At 33.9% G+C, this 20,337-nt stretch overlaps 2 protein-coding genes across 2 annotated transcripts in view; both read right to left on the reverse strand.

The window, feature by feature from the left end:
• LOC149777691 (uncharacterized) overlaps positions 1-11,385 on the reverse strand; it is a 47,189-nt gene extending 35,804 nt beyond the window's left edge. Inside the window, exon 1 of the mRNA XM_089940409.1 lies at positions 11,002-11,385. Within this exon, the coding sequence (XP_089796535.1) occupies positions 11,002-11,385 (384 nt within the window). The remainder of the gene's footprint in view (positions 1-11,001) is intronic.
• A 2,013-nt stretch (positions 11,386-13,398) lies between these two features.
• On the reverse strand, positions 13,399-20,295 carry LOC149777692 (kinesin-like protein KIF14). Its single transcript, XM_089940410.1, has 4 exons — positions 20,214-20,295; positions 17,803-17,944; positions 17,481-17,526; positions 13,399-13,539 (listed from the first exon to the last, which is right to left on the reverse strand). The coding sequence occupies exons 1-4, from the start codon at positions 20,293-20,295 to the stop codon at positions 13,399-13,401; spliced, it is 411 nt and encodes a 136-aa protein (XP_089796536.1).
• Between the last annotated feature and the right edge of the window lie 42 nt (positions 20,296-20,337).

Here is a 20,337-nt window from a genome sequence, read left to right on the forward strand (position 1 = left end):
GAGGTTCAACAATGTGACCGTATCTTTGCTGATAATATCTGATTTACAGTAACATCAAACCCATTTTTGCAGATCACCTATCATGAGCGAACAGATTCTCAATCGATGAATTTACTGACTAGATGGTGTTATGACCTGCAATGAGACCACATGTATTGAGAGACCATGATCTTTTACCAGAAGGTATGGTCTTTTAAGACAGGTTCTACAGATTTAACATTTATTTCCTCAAAACTCAGCAATGAATAGTGCTTCAAAATACTAAAATAAGCCTTGAATTCATTTTAAATGAATTAAACCAACTGGATGTCACAACAGCAACACGTCTAGATACTTTAAGTGCTATATTCCTAAAACTATCATGTTAATTGGTTGCACGTACACTTAATGTTTATCTTCTAGGTATTTCCACAGGTATTTTTCCAAACAGATTAAAACTGGCAAGGGTAACTCCAATACATAAAAAGGGAAATCTTTCTGATATAAATAAATATAGACATTTATAAGTTGTATTATCACTTTGAAAGATATTAGAATGACATATTTATAATGAAGTTTGAAACTACATGAACTCATTGAATTTACTACATGAACTCATTGAATTTACTATGTGAACTCACTGAATTTACTACATAAACTCATTGAACTTACTACATGAACTCATTGAATTTATGAACTCATTGAATTTACTATGTGAACTCATTGAATTTACTACACGAACTCATTGAATTTACTATGTGAACTCATTGAATTTACTACATGAACTCATTGAATTTACTTCATGAACTCACTGAATTTACTATGTGAACTCATTGAATTTACTACATGAACTCATTGAATTTACTTCATGAATTCATTGAATTTACCTCATTCATGACAATTGGGCTTCTGTGATGGATATTCACGACAGACTAATAAGAAATGTGGATGATTAGTTTACAGCAATAAATCATTGTAACCTAGTTTTTCTTGAGCTTACAAAGTCTTTTGAGTGGTAAATCACAAAATCCTGCTTAAAAACTGTAGCACATATCAAGTTGACAATAAAAGCATAACTCGGTTTCAAACCTACCTTGACAACATTATGTTTATATTTTAAATAAACTTTCATGTATAGTCTTAGCTGATCAACTCAGATGTTCCACAAGGATTAGTTCTTGGACCATTACTCTTTCTGTTCAAAATAAATGATTTACCATATCACATTGAGCTATCTGCCACCATCATATTCGCAGATGATATGACATTATATAAGATTGGATCAATAGGCCATGAGATTAGCGCTAAATAAAATAAAGTTCTTTTAAAAATAAATAACTGGTGTGAGCAAATGTGTATGAAGATAAATACAGCAAAATCAGAAGCCATGAACACAGGTAGTTTCGCACGAGTAAAAGCTGCGAAAAATGAGTTCAAAGTAATGATAAAAGGAATGGATATACAACAGTCTGAAAATGAAAAAGTATCTGACATCATGATAGACTATATCTTGTTCTAAAAGATACAAGTTGATAAGGTTATTGAAAAGTTAATTCACTACTTTATCTCTTGAGCAGAACAAAACCTTATCTTCCACAAGAAAAGAGAAAAATATTCTACAATGTATATATCATTATACACCTACAATAGTGTTGTTCCATCAGGGGTAATAGTGGTACAGAAAATCACTCAAGATAATTACTACAAGTTCAGAAAAGAGCAGCTATAGGTATTATTAATGCTGATTTAAATATACCTTCAATAAATCTTTTTAGAACCCTGAAATGGCTTCCATTTCAGCAAGAGAACTCAGTTTAACAAGGGTTTACTAGTCTATAAATCCTTACATGGTTTTGGCCCCTGATTATCTTAAATGTAACTTTAAATTTGTTAAAAATGTACATATGCATGAACTAAGATCCATGTCAAACAGCAAGTTATATTTATGTAAACTGAAATTCAGAGTTTTAGAAGAACTGTTTTGCTGTTTCTTGAGCAAAACTCGAATTCCATACCACCTTATATAAAGTCAGTGTGAACACGCCAAACTTTCAAAAGCTTCTTTATCAACATCTGCATACACAACCATTTGCATGATTTTGTAAATTCACTTGCCCCCACTTCCTGGATTTTACATTTTATAAAATTTTTGGGAGCTCAATGTCAAGATGTTGACCGTAATAATTATCAATCCATACAAAATGCAAAGTGAACCCCTCCCAATCATTTTGCAAATAATGAGATTGTGTCAAACATTGCACTAAGCTACAAATAAAAAGGACGATTCAAACCAAATGTTGAGAACTAGATACACATCATCATTTTCATATACTACATTAAACTACAGGACATAAATGGAAATAAGTAAGAAATATTGTGGGAGGAATCAGGTCACATGACCATAATATTTACCAAGATCCATGGCAATAATAAAAACAGAGTGACTAGTTGCACTAACAAAATTATGTCATCCTGTATTAAGCTACACAACCTACAGGGAAATAAATCATACAAAATTATGTCATATTCCGTATTAAGCTACAATACATACAGGGAAATAAATCATACAAAATTATGTCATTCTGTATTAAGCTACACAACGTACAGGGAAATAAATCATACAAAATTATGTCATATTCTGTATTAAGCTACACAACCTACAGGGAAATAAATCATACAAAATTATGTCATATTCTGTATTAAGCTACAATACGTACAGGGAAATAAATCATACAAAATTATGTCATATTCTGTATTAAGCTACACAACGTACAGGGAAATAAATAATACAAAATTATGTCATATTCTGTATTAAGCTACACAATGTACAGGGAAATAAATAATACAAAATTATGTCATATTCTGTATTAAGCTACACAACTTACAGGGAAATAAATCATACAAAATTATGTCATTCTGTATTAAGCTACACAATGTACAGGGAAATAAATAATACAAAATTATGTCATATTCTGTATTAAGCTACACAACCTACAGGGAAATAAATCATACAAAATTATGTCATTCTGTATTAAGCTACACAACGTACAGGGAAATAAATCATACAAAATTATGTCATATTCTGTATTAAGCTACACAACCTACAGGGAAATAAATCATACAAAATTATGTCATATTCTGTATTAAGCTACACAACCTACAGGGAAATAAATCATACAAAATTATGTCATATTCTGTATTAAGCTACACAACATACAGGGAAATAAATAATACAAAATTATGTCATATTCTGTATTAAGCTACACAACCTACAGGGAAATAAATCATACAAAATTATGTCATATTCTGTATTAAGCTACACAACGTACAGGGAAATAAATAATACAAAATTATGTCATATTCTTTATTAAGCTACACAACGTACAGGGAAATAAATCATACAAAATTATGTCATATTCTGTATTAAGCTACACAACCTACAGGGAAATAAATAATACAAAATTATGTCATATTCTTTATTAAGCTACACAATGTACAGGGAAATAAATCATACAAAATTATGTCATATTCTGTATTAAGCTACACAACATACAGGGAAATAAATAATACAAAATTATGTCATATTCTGTATTAAGCTACACAACGTACAGGGAAATAAATCATACAAAATTATGTCATATTCTGTATTAAGCTACACAACCTACAGGGAAATAAATCATACAAAATTATGTCATTCTGTATTAAGCTACACAACGTACAGGGAAATAAATCATACAAAATTATGTCATATTCTGTATTAAGCTACACAACGTACAGGGAAATAAATAATACAAAATTATGTCATATTCTGTATTAAGCTACACAACCTACAGGGAAATAAATCATACAAAATTATGTCATTCTGTATTAAGCTACACAACGTACAGGGAAATAAATCATACAAAATTATGTCATATTCCGTATTAAGCTACATAATGTACAGGGAAATAAATCACACAAAATTATGTCATATTCTGTATTAAGCTACACAACATACGGGGAAATAAATCATACAAAATTATGTCATATTCCGTATTAAGCTACATAACGTACAGGGAAATAAATCATACAAAATTATGTCATATTCCGTATTAAGCTACACAACATACAGGGAAATAAATCATACAAAATTATGTCATTCTGTATTAAGTTACACAACATACAGGGAAATAAATCATACAAATATATGTCATTCTGTATTAAGCTACACAACGTACAGGGAAATAAATCATACAAAATTATGTCATTCTGTATTAAGCTACACAACGTACAGGGAAATAAATAATACAAAATTATGTCATTCTGTATTAAGCTACACAACGTACAGCGAAATAAATCATACAAAATTATGTCATTCTGTATTAAGCTACACAACCTACAGGGAAATAAATCATACAAAATTATGTCATTCTGTATTAAGCTACACAATGTACAGGGAAATAAATCATACAAAATTATGTCATTCTGTATTAAGCTACACAACGTACAGGGAAATAAATCATACAAAATTATGTATCAAGTAAAATGGCATTCCATAGTATTTACCAAAGTCCATGGCATTCCATAGTATTTACCAAAGTCCATGGCATTCCATAATATTTACCAAAGTCCATGGCATTCCATAGTATTTATCAAAGTCCATGGCATTCCATAATATTTACCAAAGTCCATGGCATTCCATAATATTTACCAAAGCCTATGGCATTCCATAATATTTACCCAAGTCCATGGCATTCAATAATATTTACCAAAGTCCATGGCATTCCATAGTATTTACCAAAGTCCATGGCATTCCATAATATTTACCAAAGTCCATGGCATTCCATAATATTTACCAAACTCTATGGCATTCCATTGTATTTACCAAGTTCCATGGCATTCCATAATATTTACCAAAGTCTATGGCATTCCATAGTATTTACCAAGTTCCATGGCATTCCATAATATTTACCAAAGTCTATGGCATTCCATAATATTTACCAAGTTCCATGGCATTACACAATATTTACCAAAGTCCATGGCCTTCCATAGTATTTACCAAGTTCCATGGCATTCCATAATATTTACCAAAGTCCATGACATTCCATAGTATTTACCAAGTTCCATGGCATTCCATAATATTTACCAAAGTCTATGGCATTCCATAGTATTTACCAAGTTCCATGGCATTCCATAATATTTACCAAAGTCTATGGCATTCCATAGTATTTACCAAGTTCCATGGCATTCCATAATATTTACCAAAGTCCATGGCATTCCATAATATTTACCAAGTTCCATGGCATTCCATAATATTTACCAAAGTCCATGGCTTTCCATAATATTTACCAAGTTACCAAGTTCCGTAGCATTGCTAAGCAAGATGAGCCAAACCTGTTAAAAGTTGACCATTTCACTCAGCATATGTTTTATGTAGTATCAAAAGAGCATGTCCTACGTAAACTATCTCACAAACTTTACATCATGTTGCTTTTATGCTATCCTGAATGATACAATCAAATTTATTATGCATATGTGTATGGTGTTGTGCTTATAATCAAAATCATACATGATCTCATTTTAATAAATCATAACCATGAAAATAACTTCTGTCATAACAAGGTCAGCCAATTGTATACAAGATCATCTTATTAATACATGTGTATCCTGCTAATTTTTTTAATTTCCCAAACTCCTGATGACGTAAGCCCATATTCTTATGTTTTGATCAAATTCAGATCAGAATTTATGACTTCCATACTAGTAAAATCTTAAATACTTATTGTTATGCGTGTATCTTACTCATTATCAATATTGTCCTTAATAACATGAGTTTACGTTCCAAGTTTGATCCAAACTGGATCAAATGCAAAATCACTTATTAATGTGCATGGCTCTCACTCAGTACTGAACTTCTCTGACATCTTAATAATATAAGCTTACATTCCAAGTTTGATCCAAACTGGATTACAAATAAACCCCACAGGATAGTGAAAAACTTTGCCAATCAATCAAAAGATCGACTCTTTAATACATGCATCTTCATGTCATGATTATCATAAATACCTAATTTCATGGCCATCATTAAAAATGCTGGACTAGTTGTGCCAACGAGATTGTATTATAAATTGCTAGAAAAGAAAAAAGGGCAATAACTCTAACAAGAGAATCTCAAACAGAGTAACACTACTCTGGCCAAAAAGAGATTCTAGGAATTTAACAGAAAACTATTTCTTCCTTTTAACTCCAGTACTGAAACCATGCCTTATATTCTTCAAAGATATTAAGATTTTCAAATAAGCTGCTTTGGTGGATATATCGGATGTCACAGTGGAACTATTTCCACCTAGGTTCAAATAGAAATCATAAGAGATTTTCTGGTGAAAAATCTCATGTTGATGTGACTTTCTGTTTTGAATGAATACTAATGACAAGATTTTCAAGGTGGTTGCCATGGTCACCATATTGGATATCAGGGTGCCATCTTTTAAGTTTATGACCAACCAAACATCATAGCATCCATACCCGATGTCTGAGCTGAATAATTTGCATTTGGAAGCAACTAAACCAGAGGATGAAGGTGTGTGTCAAGTTTCATGACAATCCTGAAAGTAGTTTAGGAAAGTAGAATTAACAAATCTGCACTAATGAATGGACGATGAGAAGCATTTGACAGATAGAAAACAGACAATGGACCATTCAAAAAGGTATAGAAAACAGACAATGGATTATTCTATAACCTCTTCTGGTTTATTACCAGTACAGCCACATAAACAAAGTACGCATCATCAGGTGATGATTGTAATATGTCCCAAGTTTCACAGTAAACCATGAGAGACTGTTTCTAGTCGAGTTAACAAGTACTGGATTGCTGTGTTTACATGTGGTCTAGTTAAATTTACTACCTGTAAAAGTTTACAATATTGGTAATGATGTAACTGAACATGCCTATGGATGTAAGTAATGTAGGTAATACACATTCTTGGGGTTGACATGTAAATAAATATGAAGATGGATGTTAGCAATGTAGGTAATACACATTCTTGGGGTTGACATGGAAATAAAAATCAGCTGTAAAGCCCAATGTACAGATGAGATGAAAGGTTGAGGTTAAAATCATTTCAACTGAAGATCATAACTCTTCTTATCAAATACACAATAAAAAAAAGTGTACTCAAATACACAATAAGAAGTGTACTCAAATACACAATTATAAGTGTACTCAAATATACAATAAAAAGTATACTCTAATATACAATAAAAAGTGTACTCAAATATACAAAAAAAGTGTACTCAAATATACAAAAAGAGTGTACTCAAATATACAATAAAAAGTGTACTCAAATATACAAAAAAGTGTACTCAAATATACAAAAAGAGTGTACTCAAATATACAATAAAAAGTGTACTCAAATATACAAAAAAAGTGTACTCTAATATACAATAAAAAGTGTACTCTAATATACAATAAAAAGTGTACTCTAATATACAATAAAAAGTGTACTCAAACATACAAAAAGAGTGTACTCAAATATACAATAAAAAGTGTACTCAAATATACAATAAAAAGTGTACTCAAATATACAAAAAAAGTGTACTCTAATATACAATAAAAAGTGTACTCTAATATACAATAAAAAGTGTACTCAAATATACAATAAAAAGTGTACTCAAATATACAATAAAAAGTGTACTCTAATATACAATAAAAAGTGTACTCAAATATACAATAAAAAGTGTACTCAAATATACAAAAAAAGTGTACTCAAATATACAAAAAGAGTGTACTCAAATATACAATAAAAAGTGTACTCAAATATACAAAAAAAGTGTACTCTAATATGCAATAAAAAGTGTACTCTAATATACAATAAAAAGTGTACTCTAATATACAATAAAAAGTGTACTCAAATATACAAAAAGAGTGTACTCAAATATACAATAAAAAGTGTACTCAAATATACAATAAAAAGTGTACTCAAATATACAAAAAAGTGTACTCAAATATACAAAAAGAGTGTACTCAAATATACAATAAAAAGTGTACTCAAATATACAATAAAAAGTGTACTCTAATGCACAATTAAAAGTGTACTCTAATGCACAATGAAACATGTTCTCATGACATACACAATAAAGAAGTGTACTCAAATACACAATTATAAGTATACTCTAATATACAATAAAAAGTGTACTCTAATATACAATAAAAAGTGTACTCTAATATACAATAAAAAGTGTACTCAAATATACAAAAAAAGTGTACTCAAATATACAAAAAGAGTGTACTCAAATATACAATAAAAAGTGTACTCAAATATACAATAAAAATTGTACTCAAATATACAATAAAAAGTGTACTCAAATATACAAAAAGAGTGTACTCAAATATACAATAAAAAGTGTACTCAAATATACAATAAAAAGTGTACTCAAATATACAATAAAAAGTGTACTCAAATATACAATAAAAAGTGTACTCTAATGCACAATTAAAAGTGTACTCTAATGCACAATGAAACATGTTCTCATGACATACACAATAAAGAAGTGTACTCAAATACACAATTATAAGTGTACTCAAATATACAATAAAAAGTGTACTCAAATATACAATAAAAAGTGTACTCTAATGCACAATTAAAAGTGTACTCTAATGCACAATGAAACATGTTCTCATGACATACACAATAAAGAAGTGTACTCAAATATACAATAAAAAGTGTACTCTAATATACAATAAAAAGTGTACTCAAATATACAATAAAAGGTGTACTCAAATATACAATAAAAAGTGTACTCAAATATACAATAAAAAGTGTACTCTAATATACAATAAAAAGTGTACTCTAATGCACAATTAAAAGTGTACTCTAATGCACAATGAAACATGTTCTCATGACATACACAATAAAGAAGTGTACTCAAATACACAATAAAAATGTACTCAAATACATGATAAAAGTGTATTCAAATGCACAAATAGTGTATTTAAATACACAATAAAAAGTAGACTCAAGTACACAAAAATGTGTACTCAGATACACAATATAAAGTGTGCTCAAATACACGAGATAAAATGTACTCTAATACACAATACAAAGTGCATTCAAATACACAATAAAAAGAGTACTCAAACACAATAAAAAGTGTACTCAGATACACAAAACAGTGCATCAAATATGCAATAAAAGGTGTACTGAAATACACAACATAAAGTGTACTGAAATACACAACATAAAGTGTACTCAAATACACAACATAAAGTGTACTCAAATACACAACATAAAGTGTACTCAAATACACAATATAAAATGTACTAAAATACACAATATCAAGTACATTCAAATACACAATAAAAAGTGAACTCAAATACAAATAAAAAGTGTGCTCAAATACACAGTATAAAGTGCATTCAAATACACAATATAGAGTGTACTCAAATACAAAATAAAAAGTGGATTCAAGTACAAAATAAAATGTGGATTCAAGTACAAAATAAAATGTGTACTCTAATACACAATAAAAATGCATTCAAATACACAATAAAAAGTGTACTTGAATACACATTAAAAAGTGTACTGAAATACACAAAATAAAGTGTACTCAAGTACATGGTATGAAGTGTACTCAAATGCACAATAAACAGTGTAATTAAATACACAAGAAAAAGTATACTCAAATACACAATATAAAGTATATTAAAATACACAATAAAATAGTGCATTCAAATACACAATATAAAATGTGCTCAAATACACAATACAAAGTGTACTCTAACACACAATATAATGTGTTTTGAAATACACAATATAAAGTGTACTCAAATACATAATAGAAAGTGTGATCTAATACACAATATAATGTACATTCAAATACACAATACAAAGTGTACTCAAATACACAATATAATGTGTATTCAAATACACAATATAAAGTGTACTCAGATACACAATATTAAGTGTACTCAGATACACAATAACTGTATAAAGTCTATGTTTGAGATTTAATTTTTTCAATGATGCAGCTAGTGAGATTATCTCAGCTTTCAGCAACAGAAAACATGCATTAACTATTTACAGCAGGTAACAAATCTTAAATATTTCCAAAGGTCTCGTACTTTTTGCCGACTTTATTATTTTCCTTGATAGGATTGGTATTGCAATTATTACAATTATCTGAGTTAACTTTATTATTACTTACTAAGGGATATAAGTCACACTCATGATACTGACATTCATTGCAGTTATTGTTGTTGTTGTTGTTGTAGGATTTAATGTCATTTTCAGCACAAGATAGGCTATAAATGGCGGCCAGTATCAGTGGTGGAGGATGAACCTGGAAAACCCCCGGAAAGAACCACTGACCAACAATAAGCTACTGGCAAGCTTTCTCACATATCCACATTGGCCAAACCCAAGACTCAAAACCATGCAGTCAGAGGTGAGATGGCAGTGATCCATAATGGTGAGTGCTTTAAACCACTCAGCCACTCAGGGACCCCAATCCCAAGTTCAAATAGAAAGTGTTACAATATATCTGGCTAAAAAAGATGTCCTATTTCATAAAGAAATGATTATGGCATTTCAAGCACTGCAGAGTAAATTGATTACACAAAAACTGACTACCTTAAGGCAGATACCACTGGATATTTGTATGCACATGTCAGTTCATATTTGTAAATACATGCATGTGTATATATATATATATATATATATATATATATATATATATATATATATATATATATGTCAGTTGTTCTAGTGCATAAATACTGGCATTGAGTTTCAAACTTATTTCTTCAAATTTATCTTGAAGATATTCCTTAATGTTTTAATTTCAGATGAAAGATTATTAGATTTTTCTTTCCAAATGTTTATTTTATTCTTCTGCTTTACAATTTGCCCTTCAAGTTTTACAATTTGTCTTTCAAGTTTTATAATGTGTCCTTCAAGCTTTATAATTTGTCCTTCAAGCTTTAATTTTCTAACATCAGTGTCTCTAACAATGAGCATGAATGAAACCATTTATAATTGCACTTACTTCACCTCTCAATGTCTGCAACATAAAAATAGTCTTCTTCTTCAGCTTTGTAGCCTCCAAATCACCTTGACCTTGCTTCCAAGTCATTCCACTCTCTTCCAGTATTGATCTAGTTTTATCAGGCAATGACTGAGGTTTATCAATATCTTTATTTTCCTCTGTCATTTTATTATTCAACTGTTCAACAATTTCATCCTTCTCATCTTGTTCTTCTCTCTCAAGGTCACAGATTGTTTTCTTCAGAAAGGTACACTCAGATCTTAAATCGGAACGTTCCTTCTCTACGAGTTTGATCTGTTGTTTGAGTATGTTATACTCAACAGTCTGTTGTTCATACCTCTCAATTTGATGTTTTAGCTGTGTTATCTGCCAAAGAAAGCCCATGGTTAAAAGGCAAGGTTAACACCCATAGTCTCTTGATTATAACTAAAATAATCCAAAATATTTAAAAGCAAAGTTTAAAGCTTTAATCTGTGGTCTACAAAGTCTTGAATTGAGGTTATAATTTACTTTTTTTAACTGTCATCATTTTTCTTGAACTCCTGGCAATTAAATCTTGAAGAAAGGCAGGTTTCTGTTGCCTTTGTTTTAAGTTCAGTTACAAAAACAAACAATATACAAATTTTGAATAGTCTGCTGGTCATTGCATTGAATATAAACAACATCATCAATAATATAAAATATATTGGAAAGTATATAAATAAGAAATGTTTCTGGTATTTGACATGAAAATACTAGCATCTTTATTTCACCGATTCCAAATATTCAAGAGTTTCAAATTTGGTAAAGTGTTTTGAAATGATTCTCAAAAAATATATTTATATCCTTAGATACGATTTGTACAAAAAGATATTTTTGGTGGGAAAAAATTTTCTTTTTAAAAAGTAAAATATTCTTTGTCCATAATACTTACTCGAGCTTAAGACCTATGATGAATAGGTAATAGATGGATCTATGCCTTGACCCAAAGAAACCATCAGTATTTATACCTGTTCAGTTTGGGGGTCGGCTTATACGCGAATGGGCTTATACACGAATGGGCTTATACATGAGTATATATGGTATGTGAGACATCTTCTAGATAACCTGACTGTAGAACAGACTCCATATTTAAGGAGAGTGACCTTGAAAGGGAAACATTTTTTCTGCCTGCAAATCCAGCGACATAGCGAAGTGATATATGAATGATCAAACTGAGGAGGCCACACTTCCCAGAATGATGAAAAAAGGTCTACCCTACAGCCATGTATGTTCGCATCTGTACATACTGGGATTTCTGAAGGTTGTACTGCAAAAATGTGAGCCATGCCATGTTACCACATCTTCTGAGATGGAACCTCATATTTCAACAGAGTGTGAGAAGTTGGTCCAAAGGGCAAAGTAACAGCCTCTATTTGGACTACAGAATCATTTGCAATGGTCGCATAAATAGGTGGCCTATAATGAAGAGTTCCTCTATTGCACTTAACAAACCCAGGAGGTGAAGGAATATCATCTATTTATATACTGATTTTCAATGCTTGTTCATGAGGAAGACTGAGCATTGAACTCCATACTTAGATGGACAATTGTTGAGATCATAAGTGGTTTGAGTTGTCCTGGTTGACAAGGAAACCAAGAATGAGAAGGTTTGTGCAAGGGATATCATGTCTTTTTCAAAGATTTATGCCTCAACAGGAGCAACCCTAGAAAGGGTCCATTTTGAGTGCAGCATCCCTGCAGAGGTCAAGCAGCACTGCTGACATCACTTTAGACATCAACAAGGGATGCCTTTAGATTTCAACATTTCTAAATCAGAAGACAGAATGATCTGTTGAGAACATGTCACAAGCATCAGAACCATAACTTCCAATGTTGTCTGGGTCTTAACTGGGACATTGACCCTGTTGTGAGAAAGCCATTCTAGCCCTGTTGTGAGAAAACCAATCTAGCCAGAGTTTTAATCCAGTACCCTGCTGTAGAAAGCCAACATAACCAGAACTGTTTAAATCTATTACCCTACTGTGAAAAATCCAGACTAGCTAGAATTGTTTTAATCCACTGCCCTGCTGTGAGACAGCCAGACTAGATAGCATCATTTTAATCCACTGCCCTGTTGTGAGACAGCTGGACAAGCTAGATTTGTTTTAATCCACTACCCTGCTGTGAGACAGCCAGACTAGCTAGAATTGTTTTAATCCACTACCCTGCTGTGAGACAGCCAGACTAGCAAGACTCATTTTAATCCACTGCCCTTCTGTGAGACAGCCAGACTAGCTAGAATTGTTTTAATCCACTACCCTGCTGTGAGACAGCCAGACTAGCAAGACTCATTTTAATCCACTGCCCTTCTGTGAGACAGCCAGACTAGCTAGAATCATTTTAATCCACTGCCTTTCTGTGAGACAGCCAGACCAGCTAGAATTGTTGTAATCCACTACCCTGCTGTGAGACAGCCAGACTAGCTAGAATCATTTTAATCCACTGCCCTTCTGTGAGACAGCCAGACCAGCTAGAATTGTTGTAATCCACTACCCTGCTGTGAGACAGCCAGACTAGCTAGAATCATTTTAATCCACTGCCTTTCTGTGAGACAGCCAGACCAGCTAGAATTGTTGTAATCCACTACCCTGTTGTGAGAAATACAGACTAGCTAGAATCATTTTAATCCACTGCCCTTCTGTGAGACAGCCAGACCAGCTAGAATTGTTTTAATCCACTACCCTGCTGTGAGACAGCCAGACTAGCAAGACTCATTTTAATCCACTACCCTGCTGTGAGAAATACAGACTAGCTAGAATCATTTTAATCCACTGCCCTTCTGTGAGACAGCCAGACCAGCTAGAATTGTTGTAATCCACTACCCTGCTGTGAGACAGCCAGACTAGATAGCATCATTTTAATCCACTACCCTGTTGTGAGAAATACAGACTAGCTAGAATCATTTTAATCCACTGCCCTTCTGTGAGACAGCCAGACCAGCTAGAATTGTTGTAATCCACTACCCTGCTGTGAGACAGCCAGACCAGCTAGAATTGTTGTAATCCACTACCCTGCTGTGAGACAGCCAGACCAGCTAGAATTGTTTTAATCCACTACCCTGCTGTGAGACAGCCAGACTAGCAAGACTCATTTTAATCCACTACCCTGCTGTGAGAAATACAGACTAGCTAGAATCATTTTAATCCACTGCCCTTCTGTGAGACAGCCAGACCAGCTAGAATTGTTGTAATCCACTACCCTGTTGTGAGACAGCCAGACTAGCAAGACTCATTTTAATCCACTACCCTGCTGTGAGAAATACAGACTAGCTAGAATCATTTTAATCCACTGCCCTTCTGTGAGACAGCCAGACCAGCTAGAATTGTTGTAATCCACTACCCTGCTGTGAGACAGCCAGACTAGATAGCATCATTTTAATCCACTACCCTGTTGTGAGAAATACAGACTAGCTAGAATCATTTTAATCCACTGCCCTTCTGTGAGACAGCCAGACCAGCTAGAATTGTTGTAATCCACTACCCTGCTGTGAGACAGCCAGACTAGATAGCATCATTTTAATCCACTACCCTGTTGTGAGAAATACAGACTAGCTAGAATCATTTTAATCCACTGCCCTTCTGTGAGACAGCCAGACCAGCTAGAATTGTTGTAATCCACTGCCCTGCTGTGAGACAGCCAGACTAGCTAGAATTGTTTTAATCCACTACCCTTCTGTGAGACAGCCAGACAAGCTAGAATTGTTTTAATCCACTACCCTGCTGTGAGACAGCCAGACTAGCAAGACTCATTTTAATCCACTACCCTTCTGTGAGACAGCCAGACTAGCTAGAATTGTTTTAATCCACTACCCTGCTGTGAGACAGCCAGACTAGCAAGACTCATTTTAATCCACTGCCCTTCTGTGAGACAGCCAGACTAGCTAGAATCATTTTAATCCACTGCCTTTCTGTGAGACAGCCAGACCAGCTAGAATTGTTGTAATCCACTACCCTGCTGTGAGACAGCCAGACTAGATAGCATCATTTTAATCCACTACCCTGTTGTGAGAAATACAGACTAGCTAGAATCATTTTAATCCACTGCCCTTCTGTGAGACAGCCAGACCAGCTAGAATTGTTGTAATCCACTACCCTGCTGTGAGACAGCCAGACCAGCTAGAATTGTTGTAATCCACTACCCTGTTGTGAGAAATACAGACTAGCTAGAATCATTTTAATCCACTGCCCTTCTGTGAGACAGCCAGACCAGCTAGAATTGTTTTAATCCACTACCCTGCTGTGAGACAGCCAGACTAGCAAGACTCATTTTAATCCACTACCCTGCTGTGAGAAATACAGACTAGCTAGACTCATTTTAATCCACTGCCCTTCTGTGAGACAGCCAGACCAGCTAGAATTGTTGTAATCCACTACCCTGCTGTGAGACAGCCAGACCAGCTAGAATTGTTTTAATCCACTGCCCTGCTGTGAGACAGCCAGACTAGCTAGAATTGTTGTAATCCACTACCCTGCTGTGAGACAGCCAGACTAGATAGCATCATTTTAATCCACTACCCTGTTGTGAGAAATACAGACTAGCTAGAATCATTTTAATCCACTGCCCTTCTGTGAGACAGCCAGACCAGCTAGAATTGTTGTAATCCACTACCCTGCTGTGAGACAGCCAGACCAGCTAGAATTGTTGTAATCCACTACCCTGCTGTGAGACAGCCAGACCAGCTAGAATTGTTTTAATCCACTACCCTGCTGTGAGACAGCCAGACTAGCAAGACTCATTTTAATCCACTACCCTGCTGTGAGAAATACAGACTAGCTAGAATCATTTTAATCCACTGCCCTTCTGTGAGACAGCCAGACCAGCTAGAATTGTTGTAATCCACTACCCTGTTGTGAGACAGCCAGACTAGCAAGACTCATTTTAATCCACTACCCTGCTGTGAGAAATACAGACTAGCTAGAATCATTTTAATCCACTGCCCTTCTGTGAGACAGCCAGACCAGCTAGAATTGTTGTAATCCACTACCCTGCTGTGAGACAGCCAGACTAGATAGCATCATTTTAATCCACTACCCTGTTGTGAGAAATACAGACTAGCTAGAATCATTTTAATCCACTGCCCTTCTGTGAGACAGCCAGACCAGCTAGAATTGTTGTAATCCACTACCCTGCTGTGAGACAGCCAGACTAGATAGCATCATTTTAATCCACTACCCTGTTGTGAGAAATACAGACTAGCTAGAATCATTTTAATCCACTGCCCTTCTGTGAGACAGCCAGACCAGCTAGAATTGTTGTAATCCACTGCCCTGCTGTGAGACAGCCAGACTAGCTAGAATTGTTTTAATCCACTACCCTTCTGTGAGACAGCCAGACAAGCTAGAATTGTTTTAATCCACTACCCTGCTGTGAGACAGCCAGACTAGCAAGACTCATTTTAATCCACTACCCTTCTGTGAGACAGCCAGACTAGCTAGAATTGTTTTAATCCACTACCCTGCTGTGAGACAGCCAGACTAGCTAGAATTGTTTTAATCCACTACCCTGCTGTGAGACAGCCAGACTAGCAAGACTCATTTTAATCCACTGCCCTTCTGTGAGACAGCCAGACTAGCTAGAATTGTTTTAATCCACTACCCTGTTGTGAGACAGCCGGACAAGCTAGAATTGTTTTAATCCACTACCCTTCTGTGAGACAGCCAGACAAGCTAGAATTGTTTTAATCCACTGCCCTGCTGTGAGACAGCCAGACAAGCTAGAATTGTTTTAATCCACTACCCTGTTGTGAGACAGCCGGACAAGCTAGAATTGTTTTAATCCACTACCCTTCTGTGAGACAGCCAGACAAGCTAGAATTGTTTTAATCCACTGCCCTGCTGTGAGACAGCCAGACTAGCTAGAATTGTTTTAATCCACTACCCTGTTGTGAGACAGCCGGACAAGCTAGAATTGTTTTAATCCACTACCCTGCTGTGAGACAGCCAGACTAGCTAGAATTGTTTTAATCCACTACCCTTCTGTGAGACAGCCAGACAAGCTAGAATTGTTTTAATCCACTGCCCTGCTGTGAGACAGCCAGACTAGCTAGAATTGTTTTAATCCACTGCCCTTCTGTGAGACAGCCAGACCAGCTAGAATTGTTCTAACTGCAAAGACCCAGCTAGCCAGAACCCTTATATGTTTGCAGTATAACTGTTGTTGCAGTGAGAAATGTCTGTTCACTGGCAGTTCCATGGAGAGGAGAAAAGAGTTCAGACTTTAAATGGCACAAATAAAATTCCAATGGATCAGCTACATACAGGTACAAACATGTCAAGCAAATTGTATTTGTCTACACTGAGTGATTTTTACAGAATCAAGTTCTTAATCTTACCAAAGATAAATAAATTTACTGAAAGACAGGAACAAGTCAAGTTTTTCACAGCTGTTTTTACAATGGTATTTAAAGACCATAGTTCCAGAATTCCAGAACTTAATTGGGGTATTTCTAACCACCTTACCTCCAGTAACCTGGACTCCTCTAACTTCAGTTTTTCCTGCCATGACCTACAATAGAGGGTGTCTTTTTATCAATACCAGAAACAATCACAACTTATAAAAGTAGTGCTGTGTAAATGAATGAATTGGAAATTTTAAATCAAGAATTATTTGTTCTCACTAACTTCCTTTGTTTTGGACCCTTCTTTGCTAGCAACATATAAGCGAAAAAAAGCACTAACCTAAACAAAACAACTAATGGGGGTGGGTGGGTGGCAAAGTGACTAAATTACATGAATGTAGATTACACAGAAAATTGCTACATGTTTATCCAGTTGCTATCACCTTGTCATTTCTTCCATTTCTTTCTCTTTGGCCTTCAGCTGATCACGCAGACAGACTATCTCTGCAAGAGTCCCTGTCTGAGCCTCTTCTGAGTTCACGTTCCCTGTTTGGACTCTCAGATGCTCTATTTCTGCTCTCAGTTCTATAAAGATAAAAAATATCATGTCATGTATTTTAACTTTTGACACTTGCAACCTTTGGAAAGATAAACTGTTAACAAATTAGCTACTTTTATTTAAAAAAATAAAACATTAAATTTCAAGCACTTGTCCATATTAGAATCTTATGTTACATTTAGGTTTAATGATTTCCTGGTTTCTTTATAAATATCCACATCAGGTTCACATCAAATCAACCTTACAAAGGCTTGCTAGCATACCAACTTTATTTATTTATTAATTTTTTCCTTTACAGAACTTACCAGAAGACTAGAGAACACATCTGCCATGCTATTTACTATTTTGGCAAGTCCAATGTATATACAAGTGTAGCTTCAAAATGCTGCAAAATAGTACATGTAATTGTTTCTACCACATCAAAGTATTAATCAGTTCTGTCACTGCAAAGTATTAATAGGTTTTGTGACTAGAAAATATTATCAGTTACTATCGCAGCAAAGCATTAATAGTTTCCACCACTGCAAAGTATTAATAGTTTCTAACTCTGCAAAGTATTAATAGTTTCTAACTCTGCAAAGTATTAATTGGTTCTACCACTGCAAAGTATTATTAGTTACTACCACTGCAAAGTATTAATTGGTTCTACCACTGCAAAGTATTAATTGGTTCTACCACTGCAAAGTAATAGTAGGTTCTACCACTGCAAAGTATTATTAGTTACTACCACTGCAAAGTATTAATTGGTTCTACCACTGCAAAGTATTAATTGGTTCTACCACTGCAAAGTAATAATAGTTTCCACCACTGCAAAGTATTAATAGTTTCTAACTCTGCAAAGTATTAATTGGTTCTACCACTGCAAAGTATTAATTGGTTCTACCACTGAAAAGTATTATTAGTTACTACCACTGCAAAGTATTAATTGGTTCTACCATTGCAAAACAAATAGGCTCTACCACATCAAAGTATTATTAGTTACTACCACTGCAAAGTATTAATTGGTTCTACCACTGCAAAGTATAAATAGGTTTTCTCACTGCAAATTATTATTAGTTACTACCACTGCAAAGTATTAATAGGTTCTTCCATAGCAAATTATTAATAGGTTCTATTATTGCAAAGTATTAATAGGTACTATTGCTGCAAAGTATTAATAGGTTCTATTATTGCAAAGTATTAATAGGTAATATTACTGCAAAGTATTAACACATTAACCCCTAGCAATGACTTAAGTGGGCAGCAGGTAGTAGCCTACTGCAGAGCTCTGTAGCATCATGGTCATACATGATACACTAAAGTGGGGGGGGGTATTATAGAAAGGTAGACAGATGTAGCTCTACAATGATACCAAGTAATCTGGAATATCTAGTTGCACTACAAAATACAGATAAGAAAACCTCATTTTTTGGACCCGACTTTTTCTACCCAAAATTCACCTGTGGTCGGAATCCGATTTTGTGTCCGGATTTTAGACTTTTTGGTCTCAGATCTAAGGCAAACCAGTATGAACTGCAAACAGACAGCTGAGCCTTTGCAAAAAGTAGGATAAGATGGGCATTTGGAATAAAGATTGGTCTCCATACAAAAATAATGGCTCCGTTTGGCAGAAAAAAAAAAACAAAAAAAAACAACAAAAAAAAAAATAAAATTCCAACTTTTACCCTTCTGCCCATACGCAAGTCAAATAGCCAATGAAAAACGATGTTTCTAACACAACTAGGCAGTATATTATTGAAAGATGACCGGGGATTTGGTGTTTATGAGTCTATTCAGAAATAGCTTTCAAAATGTGTTTCCTACTCAATTTTCAGGCGAAAATGATAAAAAGCTCCAGGGGTTAATGTGTTACTAGGTTCTATTATTGCAAAGTATTAATAGGTAATATTACTGCAAAGTATTAATAGGTTCTATTATTGCAAAGTATTAATTGCAATATTACTGCAAAGTATTAATAGGTAATATTACTGCAAAGTATTAATAGGTTCTACTGTAAAGTATTAAGAAGTTCAACCACTGCAAAGTATTAATAGGTAATATTATTGCAAAGTATTAATAGGCTCTGCTGCAAAGTATTATTAGTTTCCACTAAGGTTATAGCAGTACAATCTGTTTTGTACCAAACAACAATTTCAATGATAATTTTATTATGCTGTATGAGCTTGTCCTTTGGATTTTCATTGACCCTTGCAACATTAACAATTTCAATGATAATTTCATTACGTTGTATGAGCTTGTCCTTTGGATTTTCATTGACCCTTGCAACATTAACAATTTCAATGATAATTTCATTACGTTGTATGAGCTTGTCCTTTGGATTTTCATTGACCCTTGCAACATTAACAATTGATCCTGCCTTTTTGGCATATGTTAACATGGTTAAGGAAATATTTGTGAAACAATGTAGCAAATCTACTGA

Source organism: Sinohyriopsis cumingii, chromosome 17 (genome assembly GCF_028554795.1).
Source record: "Sinohyriopsis cumingii isolate HCF-2022 chromosome 17, ASM2855479v2, whole genome shotgun sequence".
NCBI classification, from domain to species: Eukaryota; Metazoa; Mollusca; class Bivalvia; order Unionida; family Unionidae; genus Sinohyriopsis; species Sinohyriopsis cumingii.